The sequence below is a fragment of the Chenopodium album genome, chromosome 6, assembly GCF_948465745.1.
Source record: "Chenopodium album chromosome 6, dcCheAlbu1.1, whole genome shotgun sequence".
Classification (NCBI taxonomy): domain Eukaryota; kingdom Viridiplantae; phylum Streptophyta; class Magnoliopsida; order Caryophyllales; family Amaranthaceae; genus Chenopodium; species Chenopodium album.
This window is the reverse complement of record NC_137839.1, coordinates 71,454,305-71,476,322: the sequence shown is the minus strand read 5'-3', so window position 1 is coordinate 71,476,322 and position 22,018 is coordinate 71,454,305. Positions and strand designations below refer to the sequence as shown.

The following is a 22,018-nucleotide window of genomic DNA, read 5'->3' as shown; positions in this document are numbered from 1 at the left end:
TTACGCTTAACATGGGAAAAATTACAGGCATCAAAGACTAGACTATCTTTCCTAATATCATCAAAGATAATGTTAATAGGGGCTTTGCTATCATCCACCATACTCATAGCTTGAACAACATTTGTGGCATCTGATTCCACCCGGCCCACACACGATTATAGCCCAATATTTGCACTAGTTGGAGAGCATATCGGACGTAGTGCTGGGCACGTGCCGTGCCGGGCCTGCCGTGGGCCGTGCCTAGGCGGGCCTGGTACAGTGTCGTGCCGGGCCTGGCACGGCCCACGGTGGAGGCGGGCCGTGCCGTGCCGGGCCTGCCTTCAAGCATCCCTGTCCACGGCACGGCACGGCCCACCGTGCCGGTCGTGCCGTGCCGGGCCGCCCGTCGTGCCGGCCACCGTGCCGGCCCACGGTGGAGGCGGGCCGTGCCGGCCCACGGGCCACGGCTTACCCTTTTTTCTTTTTTTTTTTTAAAAAAAAAAATTAAAAAAAACTTTAAAAAAACTTGAATTTTTTTTATGAAAGAAAAAATTGAATTGAATAATTATACAATTTAATATTTGAATATAATAATTATTAAATTTTTTATGGAGTTAAGTTATATTAAATATTGTTTAAATTATATTAATATTTATTGTTCATTCATAATTTACTATATATCATATTATTCATATAACTATATAAGTATTAGACAAAAATTAAATAACAATATAACATATTCCATAAAATTAAAAGTTGAAAAAATTCATTCATAAAAATTTATTAAGTAAAAGATAATATGAAGTACAAGTGTACAACTAACAATAATTGATGAATAACTTATTTTGTTATTTTATTATACGGCTAATGTTAATAGAGTACATAGCCAACATAGGATATACTAACATTTTCACTAATTAATAGAGTACATAGGAAATACTAGAATTTTCGCTAATTAATATTAATTCTCGAGTTGTTGGTAATCTTCAATCAAGGTCTTCATTATCTTCTTCGTCTTCATCTTCGGCTTCATGTTCACTAGCTAATGCGGAGGAGCTAGTTGAACCAGAACGATCGGAACCATCGATGTTGTCGTTGGCCGTAAAAGTACGATCTTGGATGCGTTCTTGGGCATCCATCCAATCCTTCAAGCAAACACACATTTCTAGTGTTTCGGGCTTCAAACTTGTTCTTCTATCGTCTAGAACCCTTCCCGAAGCACTAAAAGCTCGTTCCGAGGCAACGGAGGAGGCTTGGATGCTGAAAATATCACGTGCCATTGCCGCCAAAATTGGATGCTTTGTGCTTTGGGATTTCCACCAATCTAGGATGTCCATCCCCAACCTCGAATCTTCGTCCAAGCCTTTCATGAAGTCGTAGTTTAAGTACATTTGCAACTCCGAAACATCGCTTTGTGTTCGCCTTGATGATGATCCACTACCTGAAAACTTAGATAACATGTTAGCAGCTTGGGCCGCCAAACTTTTGCCCGTTTTACTTACGCTTTTGGATGTTTGAGAAGGGGCAAAATGAGTGACGGTTCCATATTTAGATTCATAAACTCTATATAACTCAAAAAATTTATCTTTCACATGATTTTTATATTGTTCGACACCATCACCGAGTTGCATGCATTCATAGTAAATATCAATTAGCATAAATGTGCCATCATACTTTGATCTAGGATCTAAAATAGAAGCAAACATATAAACCATAGGAAGCTTAGTGTAATATTTACGCCATTTAGCCTCCATTTGTGGAACATAATCATTGTAATCTTGTTGTGATCGATGTTCATAAAGAAGTTGAGCAAATAAACATGCATTTTGAAGGAAAGAATGAATGCAAGGAACATAAACAGAAGAAAAACAGTGAGTCATACTATATAATAATTGTAAAAATTGCATATATTTTTCACAATTATCCCAATCGGAGTCTGCTATCATGAATTGTGGATACTTATTATTGTAAAACAATGAAAATGGAACTCTATACGAAAGTGCCTGACTCAACATGTCATAGGTGGAGTTCCACCTAGTTGGACAATCCGTTTTAATTCTAATAGGCTTTATCTTATTTTGCTTAAGATATCGCCTCCATTCCTGATACCTACTGCTAGAAGACATAATAGACAAAACAGCATTTCGAATTTTGGAATAGTATGGACCAATTGCTTCTTGTCCATCCTTAACACACAAGTTTAAAACATGACAAATGCATCTAATATGTAATGCATCTCCATCCATTATGACATTATGCAAGTTTGGTTTAATTAGATTAGCACTAGCTGTCATGGATGTTGCATTATCAAACGTCATGGACATGATTTTGTCCCTAAGACAATATTCATCAAGAGCACTCATAATACAATTAGAAATATTAAAGGCCGTATGGGGGTATTCAAGCAATTTGAAATAAATAATACGTTTTTGCAATAACCATTCACTATCAACCCAATGACAAGTAACACACAAATAATGTAAACCATAACCACCATCCCATGCATCAGAAGTTATAGAAACTCTTGAAGTAAGAGTTTTAAGTTCTTCAATTAATTTCATTTTGTATTCTAAGTAAGTTTTCATGGCAGCTGTTTTAACGGTTTTTCGGGAGATTTTTTTGTGTTGGGGTTGTAGTGCTCGTTTAATGTAATTGTTAAACGGATCACTTTCAGCAAAAAGAAAAGGTTGTTCGGCTTGGACTATCATTCTCCCAAGTTCATCCCTATCTCTCTCATAATTGTAAGTGAAGCCATAAGGATGGAATTGAGAAATTTTTGGTTGAGTTGGGTCAGTACTTGGGGCACCACATTTTTCACTGTGTCGGTTTAGGTGCCCCGTACCGCCTTTGGCTGGAGCCGAATAAATATTACCACAAGTTTTACACTTGGCTTTTTCACCATCTCTACTTAACAAGAAATATTGCCAACATTTACTCTTTCGGTTTTTCAAAAGGGTCATTTCTTCTTCGGTGTACCATTCAATGAATGGGTTATCAGATGGGGGAATAGTATTTTGGACGGATGGGTCACTAGAGCCGGCAGGTTGTGTGTTGCTTGCTTGAGTTGTTTGATAGTTAAATTCAAAAGGCATATCATGTGCGGAGGCATAATAAGGTGGAGATTGGGTGCTTTGCCATGGTTGGAATGTCCCTTGTTGATCTAATCCGGTGGGAAAACCGGTAGAAAACCCGGGGTGGGTGGTGGCCATTGTAGGGATTTGCATAGTAGGGATTTGCATTGTAGGGGGGGGCATAGAAGAGCCTTCCAATGGTCGTTTAGATTTGGCTTTTTTAGAGGAGGATTGGTTCGGGTTTGATGCCATGATTAATTAAGATTATTAACTAATAAATAATAATTAACAACAATATTAACAATTATAACAAATTAACAATTATAAGTTTATAACACTAACAAAGTAACAAATTATAACAATTAACAAGTATAAGTAAGTTTTTTTTCTTAATTATTACTTAATTAGTAAGTTAATAAATTTTCAAAAATAATTATAATAATAGTAGATTATCTAAATCAATGAGATCCCAGGTAGGTTATGGTTAGGATCGACGTTGTCCAGAGCCCAAATCCCGCCTTAGACAGATTTCAACAATCCAAATAACCCACAATTAAAATAGAAATTAGTTTTTATGTAATTAAGTAGTTCCAAGTATACAATAATAATAATAATAATAATAATAATAATAATAATAATAATAATAATAATAATAATAATAATAATAACAACAATAATAATAACAATAACAATAACAAATTAAAATAAAGTTGAGTTAGATCTTACAACGACGCTTCAACGCTTTCCCAAATTTATAATTTCTCGAATTTATAATTTCCCGAAATTATAATTTCCCGAATGTAAATATAACAAAGTATTTTTTTTTTTTTTTGGTAGTAGACTAATAATATTAAAAATGTAAAATTTATAAGAGAATAAGAGATTAAGAAATATTAAGAGATTATAATTTATAAATTATAATATATGAGAATAATGAGATTATGAGAATAAGAGAGTAAGAGAATGAGATGAGAAGTTGAGTTGTGGAAAGAATTGGAAGTTTAGGGTGGTATTTATAGGTGAAAATATAGCCGTTTATAGCCGTTTATGGCCGTTTATGGCCGTTGGAGGGAAAACACAACCAGCCTTATAGCCGTTAGCCCGCGGGCCGTGCCTGCGGGCCGTGCCTGCGGGCCGTGCCTGCGGGCCGTGCCTGCGGGCCGTGCCTGCGGGCCGTGCCTGCGGGCCGTGCCTGCGGGCTATTGGCCGGGCTCGTGCCGTGCCGGGCTGTTTTTTGGTTTTTTTTAACCGCAGCCCGCACGAGGCACGAGGGGCGTGCCATCGTGCCGGGCCGGGCCTGCCGGCGGGCCGTGCCGTGCCGGGCCATCCTCGTGCCGTGCCCGGGCCGCCCGCGTGCTGACCCGGCCCACGCCCAGCTTTAATCGGACGCCCAACACTTTCAGTACATTCAGCAAGAAGAGGCGTGAGCATCTGTGTTTGCTTTCACCCAAGGGTTGGGCATGGATTGAGCCATGTATGCTTATGTGTTGTGCCAATGAGCGTGTAGGCCTATGTGTTATGCCAACAAGCGTGTAGGCCTATGTGTTATACCAACGAGCCTCATGCATGCTCAAGCAAATCATGCTTAGAACAAGCTAAAAAACTAATATTATTAGGCTCGTGTCATTTAGAACCCTTTCAAATAGTTCTTATAAAATTGGCAGGTCGTTTAAGAATATGCGGGTTGACACGACGTCAAATTTTGATATCAACGTTCATGCACAATCGGCCCATCAACTTTCCCTCGCCGTAGGGCGAGCTTGTGACAAGCTCATTTTGGGTCGGATCTTTTCGGTTCCAACCCGGCCCTTGTCCAGCTCTACATAAAACCCATTACTTTGAAAGCAAAAAAAAAAAAAAAAAAATAAATAAATAAAAAGCTTGATCTTTAACCTTTATTCCTTTAACAATCCACCAACCAAAAATCCCATGGCAATGACATTATTATCATCTCACTCTCCCCATTACCTCTCTTCATCCCTCTTAAATCCTCTTCTTCTTGTAAAAAATTACTCCTACAATAACAAACAACTCCAAATTCAACGAAAAACCAGAAATTCCTTCTTTATTACCAGAGCAATGAGAGCTGTTGTTCAACGCGTCACCTCTGCTAGCGTTGAGGTTTGTCCACTCACTTTCTCTCCTCATTCTGATTTTCTGCTGATTTTTCATTTTTTTGACGCTTTTAATCTTCATATTTTTGTGGGTTTTGTGCAGGTTGATGGCAGCATTGTGTCCCAGATTGGCCCTGGCCTTCTTGTCCTCATTGGCGTTCACGACTCCGATTCCGATTCCGACTCCAATTACATGTACATTTTCTATTCATTGACATATTTCAATTTTTGCGGAAATTTGAATTTGTTTTATTCCATTATACACCCGGATTTACCTAGAGTTATGTTATGTACACCCAAGGCTATTTTAATTTAAATCGAGATAGACTTGGGTGTACAAAACTCGGGTGTATAATGGACACTAACTCGATTTGATTTTATTTGATGGAGTAGAATTTTAATTTAGGATTAGTTAATCAGTCAATGTGGATTTGTCATGATTTTATTGTTGTTGGGTATTTGTATGACCTTATGATAATGTTTTTGGGAGATGAATCTAAGAAAATGAAGTTTTAACAGATGCAGGAAGGTGTTAAATATGAGATTATTCCCAAATGAAAATACAGGTAAAGCTTGGGATCAAAGTGTAAGACCCACTATCCTCTACATTTATATGTATGTATCAAGTTTTGTTTTGTTTTTAGTTTTTGAAAAATCATTTTACTTTTGATGTTTTTTTGGAAAGTATATATAGTTTGTTGATTGTTTTGATGTGATATTTCAGGTTATGCAGAAAAATTATGAGGTTTTATTAGGTAAGATAAAAGTTTTTTGTTTTGAATTTTGAGATTTTGTTTTGTGTTGGAAAACTGAAGTTGTTTTTGTGAATTTGTCAGTGAGTCAATTTACACTCTATGGAACATTGAAGGGTAACAAGCCGGATTTTCATGTGGCTATGCCTCCTCAAAGAGCAAAACCATTCTACGAATCTGTGGTGGAGAATTTTCGCAAGAGTTACAACCCTGACTCGATCAAAGGTAGCTTCTTTTTATCCTCTGAGAAATGTGAAACACTTGCTCTTAATGTGATTACCTTATCTGCACTCCACAAGTACAACTTGGTAAAGAACACAAATAGACTCTACTAAATTTCACCTGTTTGAGTGTTTGCCATATCGAAATTTGAATTATGCTGTTATTAATCATTGTTGTCAACTATTCGATAACTGTTATGATATGTTATTTATCATTGCTGTCAACTATTCGATAACTGTTATGATATGTTAACTGAAGGTATTCTACTCTAAGTGACCCAAATTCTTTTCTTAAATATAAGTGTTCTTAGATAATAGCGGCTCACATAACAAGCCGGATTTTCATGTGGCTATGCAAATATAAGTGTACATTTGCAAGAAAAGAAGTATCCTAATAAGTGTACATTTGCAAGAAAAGAAGGGATATCAAGTTACCTCCTTTTTAGTTTCAGAAGAGGAATTCTGTTTGACTGTTTAAGATTCTTTCTGCCTCATTGCTTAAGTGATTTCCACAAAGAAAGTTTCATGCAAAGTTTGAATTGCTTCTAGACTTCTAGTGGAGCACTGGAGCTCGGGAAATCAGGAAAGAATTAGTCCACAAAGAAAGTTACATGCAAAGTTTGAATTGCTTCTAGTGGAGCGCTGGAGCTCAGGAAATTAGGGGCTTGCCATTTTTGTTTCTCACTGTGAGAAACTTGTATTTACTTGAAAATTAGATAAGAATTAGTCCACAAAGAAAGTTTCATGCAAAGTTTGAATTGCTTCTAGTGGAGCACTGGAGCTCAGGAAATTAGGGGCTTGCCTTGTGAGAAACAGTTTTTGTTTCTCACTGTGAGAAACTTTTATTTACTCGAAAATTAGATAAGAATTAGTCCACAAAGAAAGTTTCATGCAAAGTTTGAATTGCTTCTAGTGGAGCTCGGGAAATTAGGAAAGAATTAGTGGTTTAACTCAACATGATTTGTGTTCTTATATATGAAGTATACATTTGGAGTATGGTTGCTCTTTATCTCTGAGTCTATGACACATTGTATGTACCAATTTCTCACCTTGGGCTTCATGTTTGCTTTCTAGAAAAGAGTGTTCTTAGATAATAGTGGCTCATATGTTAACAGCATCCGTAACTATAATCTAATATCTATAACATAAAGTACCTAGTTTGCCTGTTTTAACAAGGACTGATGAATTGCAGCCAAGAAAAGCTGTACTTTAACTTGCAGTGGAAAAGGTGAAGTTACATGTACCCTATAATAACTATGATCTTAAACCAAATATGATAAGATATTTAGATGTTTTAAATTACATTGTTATCATTTCACCTGTAGATTTTTTCTTTGTAAAGATGAGCAGTGGCCTGCTGGCCTTATGTACTCAGCATCACATAATCTCCATAATAATTGTGCTGGCCTTAATAATTGTGGTAATGGGAATGAATTATAGTGTAAATTAGTATGTAAAACAACCCATAATCTCCATAGGAACACAATCTCAACCCCTCAAGCAATGTGTTTTCTTCATGTTTTTCCATTACCATCCATTACCATTTGCAAGATGGTACTAGATGGGAGTAGAAATTTATGAAGAAAAGAGACAATTTGGGATGGTCTTTAAGGTCATGGGAATGAACATTGATTTTATTTCCAAATTTACATACAGATTCTTTCACATACCATTGTTTATGACTGGTTACCAAACGAGTCATTAGTGCCTAGGTAAATTTTTTGGGTTTGTTTAGTAATGACATGCGTTTAAGTATAGTGGAAAAAAATTTCTAGGCTCATTAATAAATTTACATTTTGATAGTATCTCTAATTTATCTCTTTCTTTGCAAGACTAAAATTATTTCAATTCTCCACAAGTTGCCCTCTACATATATCTTCGAAATAACATACCAAATTTTCTTAAGGTCTTATTTCACGAGCTTTAATCCCTTGAATTTTTTGAGATACCCTTGGTATGGTAAATCTGAACCTAATCTGGATGGCTTATGGCTATAGACCTAGAATGAATTTTGATCATGTAAAAGAGAAGCATTAGACTGATCTTGATCATAAGATTGGATTTGTTTGCTAGGGTTTGACATGCTCGTTCAATGGTTGATAGTATGGTAATATGTAAGATCTCACTTTGCTCTGTTTCATTTTCATAACTGCAGATGGCATCTTTGGAGCAATGATGAAGGTAATACTTCTTACTTTGTATTAAGTATTTAGTTTGTTCAATATCTGTGTTTATGTTGCATACTTCTTCGAAAATTTATGCTTTTACTGCTTTGATGTTTAGGTCAATCTGGTTAATGATGGACCAGTAACATTACAACTGGAATCACCACAGACATCTAAGTTAGGCACATCTAAGTAAGGCTTTCTAGTTACTCCAAGTTTATTTATACTATACTTTATCAGAATCTAGGGCTACTATTACATTATTTTGTTATGCTGACAAGCTAGCAATGTCATGTTAGGAGTAACAATGATGCGGAAGAACCATAAGTCCGTTGACCATGGTTATTGGATCAGAAGCTGAACTTGTGTTTATGTGTTTACCAGAAAGTTGTTGGAATATATTTTGGTGGAAGATCGAAGACTTGTGTTCTTGAAGCTAATGCGGAAATTGCAAGGCTTGCACTTAAACAGTTTTCAGGGTAGTTTGTGTTACTCGGTACCAGAGAATGATATTGTTGCAACTTAGGAAAATTTAGAGGGAGTAGAGATTGTTACTTATACTAAATATTTCCGATTATTGCTTGTCTATTCATTGTGCATTCAGGCACAAGCCATAGGTTGAACGAAAGAAGACCTTACTGCAAATTGCAATAGAAAAGGATACACAAGTTCAAGTTCTATGACTTTTTTACTAGCTTTGATTGCCAGATATTTTTTATGGCCACAATTTTTTTTTCTGAAACCTGCAATGGTTATTGACAACACTTCCCTGATTTATATAAATTGTTACGAGAACAAAATTATGCAAATTATATTTTTTTCTGATACGAGCTAAGATGCTACTAGAGTTTTGGTGTGCACCATAGAGATTGTATAGAGATTGCAGTAACAAGTTATACACTTCGTGCAGTCTTTCTTTCTGCTCAAAATCTCATGTATAGGAAAAAATGATTAGCTTAAACTTTCTAACATTTAAAGTTTCTGAACTTTTTTCGTACTCTTAGTTCACTGAACTTTCTTTTGCTGTTATAAAACACCAGAGCCGAAGCAATTCTATACATAAATATGCTAATTGGTAGAAGCCAGAAGGAAAAAAATAACTGACAATTAGATACTTACTAAGAGCAAAGGAAACCAATGGTTAGTCAAATTCATTATATACAGTAGCATCATCTAGTACTATAATGTCGCATATTAAGTGCTACCTTGCTGCAGTCCAGAGATGAAAACTCTTTACAAGCACCTTCATAAGCTAGCTAACTCCCTACAGGATAGCTAAATGATGTAACTTCCAAAATCTGGTTGACAAAATCAACAAAAAGTATCACTCTTGGTGGACGGAAGCAGAAGTATTGATTAACTTCACAATCATTCCTTGCATGGCCAGGAAAAAGCATGTTCTACTCAGAACAAAAGAAATGGGCAAACAAGCAAGTTATGAACAGGCAACGCAAGCGTGAGCAAGTTAAATTTTAAAGAGCAACTCGCCTGCAGATACCTTCAAGATTTGTAAAAAGATGAACTCTGGAAGGATTTGAGAGCCCCTATGACTTAGTAGAAAGTACACTAGCAGCTGTAAATAGTGCTTCCTTACCAATAGGTAATATTTGTAAGTGCCTGCACATAAATTGTAAAGCATTTCCATGTTAGTTCAGGGTATAGAAACATCATGACAGCTTGGCAAGCAACCATCTACGACTAGCTCTTCAATGGGTGCATACTTCCAAAATCAATTACTCAAATGAAAAAACAGAAATACTTGAAAGTTGAAAAAGACATCTGATAGAGCTAAAATTGTAAAGGCGAAATATTGACCACCTTTCTATCTTTGTTTGTTTTATTATATCTATTATATTGATTAATGAACACATGATCAATCAATTAACTTACTCTATGCTAAGTATACTATCATGTTATAGCTAGTTTTAATACTTTAAAATCATTGATTGATCAAATACACTCCTTTATATATCTAGTGCCATGTCATTTGTCTATTGGCATTAAAAGACTCAACAAGACAGTAGTGAGTATTCATGTCAAAAAAGTGCAACAATATCGTTCCATGCTTCAATCTTAAGATCACATATAGTTTATAATTAAGCAAATCCAATGGTATATTAAAATAGAGAAACATGTACATGGAGAATGTAGACTTCAGAAACTTACTCATCTGTTTCCCTGAGCTTGGTGAAGGCTGAAATGATATTGTTGCAAATGTTTACCAGTGGACTACGTCTAGCATCATTTTTTGAATCAGATGCTAATTCATGAAGTTTCTCCTTGGGTATTGACATGCAAGCCTACAGAAAAACATGTTCAAAGAAAGTAATGTCATGTTATATATTGCTTTCAAGCAAACAAAAGTATATGCAAAATTTATTTGACAGATTTCTAGTCCTTGTTGGGGAAACTACCACCTCATCCCATATGATCCTATTCTCAGTTTATCTTTAGTCAAATATTAATCTAAAAGTACCTTTTTCAATAACTAAAAAACAAAACAGATTTGCAAACAGTTCAACAAAGATAATATGCCTCCATAATGGATCGGTGGAAGACAGTATAATGACTATAATCACCTGCAGGGCATGAGCTAACATCACTTGAACTGCCTCAGCACCAACTTTCTTAACAATGGCTTTTGTACTGGTGCTATTCAAGAAGCAGTTAAAGAATCCAATAACTGCCATATCATCTTGTGAGTCATCTAACTTCCTCTTGCGAGTAGATGGCTGCAAACCACAATAAATACCAATATGTAACAAATTAAAGAGGATAAAACACTAAATGATTTTAGAATCTTTACAACTAACAACATTTGTTAATGCCAATTACAGCCATGCGTAACCAAATGAAAGGTGGAAAGAATTAAATTCATTGAGCAATATAGAAAATATTGGTTCAAAGTTGGATACAATGTCTTCACCACCACATGGAAGAAGGTAAAAAAGGATTAGATTCATTGAGCGTTAAGGAGCATTTTGGTCCAACATTGAATGGAATGCTTACACCACCACATGGAAGACCCTTGATAATGTTAATGCAGCTAATTATAACACAGGAAACAAGGAAAAAATGGCTCAGGTAATTCAGAAAAGACTTTAAGTCAAGTATGAAGAGACAATGACGTGTGGAAGCAAGAAGAAATACTCCATGATAGGGACTACTTATACCAATCCGGGGCGTGATCAAACTTACAAAGAGTCCCAGGCATACAAGGTAAAAAAAAAAAATAACTGTTAACTGGAAGTCTTTTCGAAGATACATTACTATGCACTTTAAATGCTACCAACATTTTAATTCAGAAATGAGTACTTGGATAAACATATATAATCAAGTATACTGTAGACAAACTAATAGAAAACTGAGATTGTTTTTGCAGTTTGATGCACTAGTCAGATATAGAGCTTACTTTGACATTGTACTTATGAATGTATTGTGAAACTATTTCCAGCTTCAATATAGGATCATCAAAGGCCTGCGGAAGTTTGCAGAACATACAACGATGTCAGACATTACAAACATGAAAAGGTCATCTCTATTATCTTCATGATGATTTCCTAAACAAAATGGCATGAATAAATCAACTACACTTCTAAACATGAAACGAAAAAACAAAAAAAAAATGTCATAAAACATTAGACCACCATTTCAAAATAATTCAAAGAGCAAAAACCTAAAATCAAATTATGAGCAATCAGCAGGAGCAGCACCACTGAGTCAATTGGGAGTAAGAATTTGTACTTCTAGAAACTATACCTGAAGAAATGGAGAAAGCAGGTCTTTGTCATAAAAGAGTTCATCCATTATCAATTCAACCATAGGGGTTCTGCAATCATGCCAGAACATAACTAAGGTTTTAATTTTATAAAAAATAATACCAGACAGACACCAGAGAATGCAGAGCAAAGGCATGTTAGAAGAAACCAATCATGCACAAACTACATTCATAGGTTATTCGGTATTGTTTTAATAATGGAAACAGAAAGAAGGGAACAAAAAGAAGGGAAAAGATAGCAAAAGTAAATTATAAGGAAGGAACATGAACAGTTTAGAATCTTCTTTTTTTCAATCACTTCCTTTCTTTTCCTATAAATCTCATATGAATTTTAGAGCCAAATATATAGTATTGTTGATGAATTGGGATGTGCCTTACTACAGGAATATGACTTGATACTGGGAACAAATAATGAGCAATACGCCAACATTTCATAATAGGATAGGGGATACCTTACACCATCTGCTCTTGTAGTGAGGCTTTGCGCATCTGCTTTCTTCTTTGACAAATCAAGATTTATCATCTGGAAGCAACAACCATCACAGTTTATAAGGGTTGAAATAAAGTTGCCGTGTAACCTCTCTCTCATATAATGATGTTACGGTGTATAAGCATACCATTTTAAGAAGTTTCTCTACAGCTTTAAGAGTACACTTCTCTACCTCCGGTAAAGAAAGAGCTAAAGCTGAATCATTATTGTTATGCATATCATCTGAAGAGCTTTTGGTAGTTCCAGAATTACTGTTTGTTGGAGTCCGAGCAAGGAACAAATTACATAGAACAAAGAAGGTATCCTTTGCCACGTCTTTGTAATTAATTCGCCTTGACCCCTGTCACAAAATCCACTATGAATGTCCCTTGTGCAAAAATGGTTGTTTAAACTACAGAGTAGTTCAGTGGACGGAAAACGGATTCTTTGCTATCATTTAAAAAAAGAAAGAAAAAAAAAAACATACCAGAAACTTGTTAAGCAAGGAGTCTTTAAGAGAAATCCAATTTGAGTTCTCTGAGACAAAAAATTAAAGCTAGTCAATACACCAAAGAAAAGAAAAAAAAAAAAAAACTACACACTTTGAAAAGCAAGTAACGTAGACAGTTTCTGAATTACCTAGAAAGTCACGGTTACGAGGTAAAAAGTCTGCCTCAAAAAAATAGATGAGGTATTGCAACAAATACATCTTCGCCAAGCGCTCTAACTGTACCATAAAATTTATTCATAAAAAAATATATATATACAATGATATTAATAAAGATAAATGAATTCAGTAGCTGCAAATGATATCACTTGGGTCTTGAAATCCAAAATAATTATAATAGCTAAATTCACATAACTTTCTATCCTTGGAGTGAGATAGCAACAGTATACCTTTGTTTCTGATGATTCTATTCCTTCAGCCTCTTCATTGAGACTTTCTAACAGAAGCTTAAATCCCTGAAATACCAATCAAAAATGAGATTCAGATAATCCTTATGCTAAATTATTTTGAGGGGCTTATGACTGAGAAGTGAGGAGAACAACTTGGTTGTTGGTGAGGATGTGAAAAAACCTAAGCTACATTGTGTGAAGCAAATAATATACTTCGTATAAAGAAAATAGATAATTTCTCATATGTTAACAAAACCCAAAATTACATGATAAAGTAATTATGAAAGCTTCATCTTCTTCCTCCCTTCCCTCCATTCCCCTCAAATCGTCAATAAACAACAGTTACAACTTACAAATCAAATTACCTTATAGGCATTCAAGGCGTGGAACAATGTAGAAACTATGACACATATTGTATTCCTTAAAAAAGTATGCGACATCTAAGAAAATACTCCCTACACGAAAACAGTTGCCACATCAAACCAACACCATGTGGATTATAAAAACATGGTTTCAAAACTATGACCATGACCATTAAGCTAATAATAGATAAACCATTCACGCACTCTCCCCTTTGCTCATAGATAAACCATTCACGCACTCTCCCCTTTGCTCAATTTACATGAGGACATTTTGCCAAGTCCGATTTTAAAGCATTGCGCTTTAAGGGAGGTGACAACTATTCCAAAAACTAATATCCATGACTATGAGACCATGACCATTAGTTTAAAACAAGAGAAAAGTTATCGAGGCAAAGGATAAGAAAATTACTTGCATTTGCAATTACCATAAATAAACACACAAAAAATAGGATAATGTAACTCACAGAAGGACTAATAGGTTCTTGAAATCCTTTACTCGCTACACTCCTGTCACTCGAAGCCATGTCAGAGCCAACAGCAAACGGCAACCAAGCCTATAAACACAATATAAAAGTACAAACCGCATTTCAATACCGAAGCACGGAGTACCAAATTTACTCAAAATTAGAAATCAACAACCCCATAATACCTCTTCAAATACAATTAGCTGAGCAGATTTGCTAGAAGGCGCTTCCTTATCATCCTCATTCGATAAATAAACCCGAGGAAAGTGCTGCACATTACATTATCAAACATAAGAATTACCATGATTGTATAACTATAAACTCACTTAAATAGTTAAATTAATCAATTTTAGCAAGTTATACCTTCTCTAATTCACAAAGAAGCTGATAGCTAGCAACTACAAGTTCCAAAGACTTCGCTTCCCTCATTATCTCGAAAATCGCTTCCATCATTTTACTACAATTATTACCAATAATTAAAATTCACACAACAAAATACAAAATCATCAAATATTGACACCAAATTTAATCAGAAAAATTACTTGGTAGGAGGAGTTCCATTTTCAGGAACAATCGAAGCAAAACGAACCGCCTCCAGAAACGCCAAACCTAGGGTTTCAAATCACCAATTTTCGAAATTCAAATAAAATCCAAAAAAAAAAATCAAAAAATTTTAAGAAAAAAGGAAACTTACGATCATCATGAACATGAGAAGAATCATGCGCGCAAAAAGATTCAAGAATAGCCATGGTATTCTCTTCCATTCCTCTGTTAGTAGTAGTTGCTCTTCTTCTGAACTTCTCCATTTTTAGAGTTTTGATTTTCTCTCTCCTCTTTCGATGAAATTGGGGATAGAAAATTGGAAACCCTAATTTTGTGGAAATTGGAAAATGTAAGCTTCGTTGGGAAGATTGAGTAGTGGGAGTGTTGTTGTTTGGTTGATGTTCCCGCCAATTTTGTAGATAGGAAAGGGAAAAAAAGGATTTTCCGTTGCCGGGACTTGAACCCGGGTCTCTCGGGTGAGAGCCGAGTATCCTGACCAACTAGACTACAACGGATTTGTTGAATATAATGGATGTAGAAAGTATTTTATTAACTTCGTTAACTTTTAGTTGTAAGTTTAGGACATTATTTGTGAGATACTCGTATATAATACTAGATGAACCCCGTGCGATGCACGGTTTGTTTGAATTTTTAAAATTAATTTTTTTTATACATATATTTATGTGGTAAAATTTGTTATATATTTTGATAAAATTCCTAATATGAAAAGATAATATTTTATATTTAATTATTTTAAATTGAAAAATCTCATTCGCCAATTTTTCTTACGTGGCATTTGAATTATTTAATTATAAAATATTTTAATAATCTCCTATTTAATTGATTACTACTAAAATTTATAATCCTACATGGCTCTCTAAAAACTCGGGAAAAAACTCCCCTTTATATATATATATATATTAGATTTTAAACTTGCAACTAAGGGTTTGTTTGGCATCGCTGTGGTTTTGAAAAATGACAACTGAAAAGTGGAAACACCTTTTTCTTGTTTCATGTTTTTTGTTTTTAGTTTTCAAAAAAACAAAAAACTGAAAATATAAAATAATGCCAAACAAGCCCTAAATTAACGGGAGTAGTTTTCAAACAATCAAAATTAGCCCATTTCTAGTGAAGGTATTCTAATGTCGGACTTCTTATTTGATAATGAGTAATGTTAAATTTCAAAATAATATGAAATGGGTCTGGGCAAGACGAACAAGGAGGAGGAGAATTTAGTCCACAAACAAAGATTAGGAGCTTCCATAACCAATTGGCAATAATAGAAGTAACTCCTCTACCTTATAAAGTGGAACCACCTCTCCTCTTTCTCCAATGTGGGACACTCACAAGTGGGCTACAATGAGTTTCAATAAGTAGCTAATTATTTTGGTAATTAGCTAGTCTATTATTAAATTCACTATGTTATTGGTTGGGTCCAATTTTGTATAACTATTTTAAATACAATATTGGACATATCCAATAACTAGAGAGAAAATCTTGCATCAAAAACAAATTAAAAATAAAAAATTGATGGGTATATGTATAAAATCCAATTACATGGGCCCGTCAAAAAAAATCCCATTATTACATGTGTGAACTACAATCTTTCCTCATTTCCCCATGTTTTCTTCCTCTTTTCACATGAATGTTTCCCATTTTTTCCATAGCTTGAGCAAATGCTTTGAAAAACTTCTCTTTATCCTTGGATAGACTTTGTACAATAGGCTTAGTTCTTGGATCTAAGTATAAGGCTTGGTCCGTCATCAAAATTCCCATATTTTTCTCTAGATTTCCATAATATGCATGATCAAATGTATAAGGTGTGGTAACATCAAATGGAACCACAATATCTTCATTTCCACCATGATGTGGGCAATACATTCTCAAAGCTTGCAACAACTTCGGATCAATGTTTGGTTGTGGTTGTTTAGTACCTTTGTAATTGTATATTCGATTGATAATGTACTTGCAATGTGAATACCCTATTGTATGTGCACCTGACACATAGACAAATATAAATTTAAATTTTAAAATTGAGGTACCAAAGTAAAGCAATATAAAAATTAAAGGCGGAAAATAGAGATAGATAAATTTACACCTTAACTTATACAATAGTATATATGATCGGGCACTAACCTGAAAGAACAACGAGATCCTTCATATTTAGTCCTTTTGAGTTGAATAGCTTCAAGAGCTCATCAACTGTGGCATTAGTGTGAGGAATGTTAGAAGGCACACGCGATGCTTTTGATATCTTTCCATCCCATTTTCCCTTCTTTACTTCATAATAAGGACCTCCTGCCTGTAATCATTCATACAATAATTCAATAACAATTATTTTTTGGCGGAAAAACAGGTCATACAATTATTCCTTACCACCTTCAAAACAATTGTCACATGTAGGTATAATCGATCTAAAAGCTTATAGTTGATCATGTAAAGCATGTCAATATATATATACACACACGTATGTGATTAACATATGAGTATAAATATTCATAATATGCCCTTAGAATTTTTTTCTTCTTATACTTAGAATATAATCTGAAGATGGTAAAAATTAGGATTTTTTTAAAAAAATTTAATCATCCAAAATCTAGATTAATTTTGTCAAAAATTTCATTAGTTATTGTCTTTGTAAATTGTTCAAACAATATAAATTGACCACTACATATTGTCCATATATTAATTCCCACTATTGGGCTATTGGGTAGTTTAACATCTTGTTTTTTACAAGTCTCCAACTGCAGTGTTCTGTACATAGCTCAAAGCACCACAATTTGACCTTGCAGTTTGTGCAGCTTTTGACTCCCAACTAATGAAGTATTATGATTTGCCCCATATAATTTGAGGAAACATACATATTATATGGTCTCATCATGCACTAATTATTTCAATATAATTTGTCCTACTTGCTAAGAAATCTAGAAAGATTTTTCATTGTCACGGGTTAATTTTGGTTTTTTCTTCGAAATAAGAAAAAGGTTGATCTGATTTTGTCGTTTGATTTCAGTTTAAGAGCCTCTTCTCCAAGATAATACAATAAACCAAATTAGAGTTTTTGTTTAATCTTAACTTGAATTTGTTTTCTTGTGCAAAAGTTGGCATGGATACGTTTTGTAATTGTCTTAGGTTGGCTTTGAGTTGCACTATTTTCTTGTCCTTCTCAAGCTATAACAAATTAAAAATGATCAATCGTCCTATCATTAACAACTTAAATGAGGTTTACGTGAAGATGAATAGGTGATCTGAAGTCAAATCGCGTATAATCAATAATTGACCTAGCCTAATCAAATCATATGTATTCAATCAAATTGGAGTGAATTTTAAGACAAAATAGTTGAAAAAACATTTCGATTCTTATAGTTATCTTTTCCAAGGTTCAAATCCATTTTCGGTTAGAAAAGGCTACCCATACGAAGACAAAGTCCAAAATTCGGCTTGAGAGTAATTACTATTATAATTCTCAGCCTTTAAGGATGAATAATTTTGTCAATACACGTTTATATAGTCTAGCTCCTAGAAATTTTTATGTACAAAAATTTGACACATTAGTTTTCAAGTAGGTAAAAGAAATAAGATTAGGACAACTTACCAAATGAACATAATCCCTAGTTGAGATTGTAAGAATGTCTGTACAAGATACAACTCCGGGACATTTGCCCTCTACTAGAGCTTTGGCTTTGTTGATACCTTCGAATGCTTCAATAGGTAAATTCTTGTTTTGTGATGCATCTCTTTCGGCTAATTCTTTGCTTCCTAGCTTAGACGATATCAATATTGATGCATCACATCCCTAGACAAAAAAAAATAAAATAAAAAAATAAAAAAATAGTATGTCATAATTAATCACAAAAAAGGACATAACCTATTTTGATAATTCCTAAGTATGTATTAGAATTAAACACGGAAAGAACATAACATGTTTTAATAATTCTCAACTGTTATATATAACAAAACTCTAGTGATCGATTGTTCAACTTATGTTAATTACTTTTAGATCAAATTATTATATTGTGGTTTGAATTCGCCAATAATAAGATTTAACAGTAACACATTTTTTATGAGAGGGAGGGGGGTGGGGGGGGGGGTTTGAAGGGTGGGGGGTTTAGATGATCAAAGGGGTGAGTAAGATTGTCAATTTGTCATGGACCTTTTGGTCTTTCTAAAAGCCTAAATAATATTCTTACTTTCTACTCCGTACCTTTTAAGGACACCATTGTTTTTTTTATGTTCGAGTAATTATACACGCTAGAGTTGCATCACATTACACTTTACTGTGTGCAACAACTAGTCAATTTTCCATTAACAAGAACACATAAATTTCCATCGTTTTCAATAATTATTATTTTCCTTTTTGGTGCAATACACTATACTCATTAGTGTACCATCATAAATTCTTAACATGCATTGGTCCTTCCCTCAAACTAACAGAACTAACCCGAAATCATTGGACCGTCATCATCATATCATGTATTTACTACCTACGCTACAAAATACCCTAGACACTTACTCCAATTTGCACAAGAACTAATTAAGTTAAGACACTAACAAAGAGAGTGTAAAGGTGAAACAACAAGGGGAAAAATGAGTGACTATTAATTATTTATGGAGTAACAATATTAGGCCTGTTCTTTTGAGCTTCTAAGTAGAACAGAGCAGAGCATAGCTTACCACAACAGCTCAATAGGACAGGGTGGTCAAATCTTATACAGTACAAAAATATTATAAGAGAGAAAATTGTGGTGGGTGAGTGAGGGTAAAATTTTCTTGCAATAAATGGAACAAAATGAAAGTATAAAAACAATAAAGAATTGTACCAAAAAATTAATTAAATAAAAAAAACATTTAAGAAAGAACTATTAGCAAAGTATAATATATCTTATATTAAATTCAAGAAATCCCCCACCATTTTATACATACCGAAATGGTTAATTAAGTAATGAACATATTAACTAATTAATATATGCATTTTTGTTTTTTGAGAGCACGTAAACAAATAGCAAATTGTTATAATCAACATTTCACAACATATAGATATGAATTACATACGTGCTTTAAAATAGTGAAAGTGTAAAAACGAATTTGTAATTAAGACTCTAATCAAGGAGCCTAGTGTACTAGTAATTTTTGGGATTAAAATTATAATTAAAGAAGAATAGTTTGGAAAGTATATGATACATTAAAAGTATATTACACTACATTAATTGTTACTATTTATATAACAATTGTATGATAATCATTAAGTAGCCCTCAACCTACATATATGTGTGTTTATAACATAAAATTATAATTATTAGACAGGTAATGTAATGTTGTGCATGAATATAATGTACCTCAACAAAGCAATCATGGAAGAAAAGCCGAATAGTGGCGGAAGCAATAGCGGGAGCAGCTTTAAATTGCTCCGACGTAACGGAAGCCACAAGCTTCTCCACCTCAGGGCACGTCTTGGCGTAGTAATCTATCGATAGCTGCCGATGGTGGCCGTGAGTGGCGTTTTTAGCGGCTTTGATCACCGGTGGTGGCGGACCGCTTACGATAGAATGTGAGGTGGTTATGGTGGTCAGGAGAATAATAAGGATGGTACATAGTGTAGGGGTAACGTAGGTGGTAAAAGAAGAAGAAGAAGAAGAAGAAAAAAGAGAGGACATGTTTTGTTTAGGAATTAGGATATGGGCAGCTTAAGGACAAAGTGAAAAGTGTATGTCCAGGAGTCATTTTGTGTGCACAGTGCAGAAAGAATATATGGAAAAATATTTTAAGGACCACTTATGAACGAAAATTTTAACTTATGGTGTAGGATAGTCATTTCATGTATAGTCTTGTAAATTTTGACTTATTGTATGGATTATTATATTACAAAGTACTCCGTATAATATAATAGTCCCGTTAAAAAAAAAAAATTAAAAATTTCGTTAAATTTTTGTAAAATATAATAGTATATAGAGTGTTAATGTTAAATTTTGTTATAAGAACTAAGATAAAATATCAATTTATTAATTGAATATGGTTATAATTATGTAACTTTACTATTAATATTAACATTACCCTAATATCTTGCAGAAACTCGATCTATTAATCTAAGAAAGGATAAGTGGATTAAATAAAAGGAGACTATTTTCAAGTGTATGGCCTTAAATTGCAAGGATTATCTATACCACTTTGATAGTGATGGTAAATATCAATATATGTCTAAAGGAGCACCTTTCTGTAATCAATTAAACGATTTTCTACCATCGTTTCTTCCTAGAAGTTGAAGTTATAGAACTAAAGTTTAATTTACTTCCAACAAATTAAAGTAATCACTTTTTGTTTGAAAGCATGTAATTCAAAACTAGATAATGTGGATTTTATAAATTCATGGAATAGGGTTTGTTCTCTTCAAATTAACTAGCCTTCTGCCCGTGCAATGCACGGGTTATTCATATAAAATTGTATTGAGAGATAAGTGAGGAAATATGAGTAAGTTAATTATTATAGGGTATAATATGTAATCAGAAAATTTTTATTGAGAGATAAGTGAGGAAATATCAGTAAGTCATTATAGGGTATAATATGTAATCGGAATCATGATTAAATAAATTAAAATTTTGGAACTTTAATCGAAAAAGAGGCTTAAATAGAAGGTAGAAGGGCTAAAATTAGAGAGAGAATAGGAAAAGGTTGAATTAAAGGGGAGGGATGAAGTGTGTATGAAAGATGAAGTATAAGTTAAATGAAAGAATTAAACAAAATGGTGTAATAAAAAATTAATAGTGTAAGATGACATGTGGCACTATGGTTAGAGAAGTGTAATAAAATGGATGGAGACATATGTCTTCCTTAGTTTCTTGGTTATAGTTTTTAAATACTAAGTGTAGATTTCAGTTCAATTCAGCTTCAAACGGTTCAGTTCAGTCCAGCTTCTAATTTGCTTTCCTCATAAACAATTCATCAGTTTAGCTATAATCAGTTCAGTTCATCTCAGTTCAGTAAATCAGAAGTTCAGAATAGACCTTTATTAATAAAAGTGTTTAATTTTACTACTATAAATAATATTGTAGTAAGTTGAAGATAAATGTAAAATAAAAATAGAGGTATAAATTTGGTGTACTTGATGGTATAGCGCATTTGCGCAACAGAAAGCAATGTAGTGGGATCCATAGGGGAATCAACTTCAAGCTTCAACACCTACCCGTGAATGCCACAAAAGTAACTAGG

General features: G+C 34.0%; 3 protein-coding genes and 1 non-coding gene across 4 annotated transcripts; 1 reads left to right on the top strand and 3 right to left on the bottom strand.

The window, feature by feature from the left end:
- Positions 1-4,964: 4,964 nt before the first annotated feature.
- On the top strand, positions 4,965-8,982 carry LOC145635164 (uncharacterized). The gene is made up of 8 exons (XM_081686450.1): positions 4,965-5,171; positions 5,268-5,359; positions 5,684-5,750; positions 5,889-5,919; positions 6,001-6,141; positions 8,293-8,318; positions 8,421-8,494; positions 8,602-8,982. The coding sequence occupies exons 1-8, from the start codon at positions 4,980-4,982 to the stop codon at positions 8,627-8,629; spliced, it is 651 nt and encodes a 216-aa protein (XP_081542576.1). The 5' UTR covers positions 4,965-4,979; the 3' UTR covers positions 8,630-8,982.
- A 369-nt stretch (positions 8,983-9,351) lies between these two features.
- LOC145635163 (negative regulator of systemic acquired resistance SNI1-like) lies at positions 9,352-15,289 on the bottom strand. The gene is made up of 16 exons (XM_081686449.1): positions 14,967-15,289; positions 14,815-14,881; positions 14,636-14,729; positions 14,458-14,541; positions 14,273-14,362; positions 13,447-13,512; positions 13,189-13,276; positions 13,037-13,086; positions 12,698-12,910; positions 12,533-12,603; positions 12,062-12,131; positions 11,715-11,780; positions 10,882-11,034; positions 10,469-10,602; positions 9,801-9,919; positions 9,352-9,702 (listed from the first exon to the last, which is right to left on the bottom strand). The coding sequence occupies exons 1-15, from the start codon at positions 15,076-15,078 to the stop codon at positions 9,847-9,849; spliced, it is 1,431 nt and encodes a 476-aa protein (XP_081542575.1). The 5' UTR covers positions 15,079-15,289; the 3' UTR covers positions 9,352-9,702; positions 9,801-9,846.
- On the bottom strand, positions 15,258-15,330 carry TRNAE-CUC (transfer RNA glutamic acid (anticodon CUC)). The gene has a single exon. It is a non-coding gene; the product is annotated as a tRNA-Glu (tRNA).
- Positions 15,331-16,328: 998 nt separating this feature from the next.
- LOC145635162 (peroxidase 19-like) lies at positions 16,329-20,619 on the bottom strand. The gene is made up of 4 exons (XM_081686448.1): positions 20,152-20,619; positions 18,411-18,611; positions 16,952-17,117; positions 16,329-16,812 (listed from the first exon to the last, which is right to left on the bottom strand). The coding sequence occupies exons 1-4, from the start codon at positions 20,467-20,469 to the stop codon at positions 16,400-16,402; spliced, it is 1,098 nt and encodes a 365-aa protein (XP_081542574.1). The 5' UTR covers positions 20,470-20,619; the 3' UTR covers positions 16,329-16,399.
- Between the last annotated feature and the right edge of the window lie 1,399 nt (positions 20,620-22,018).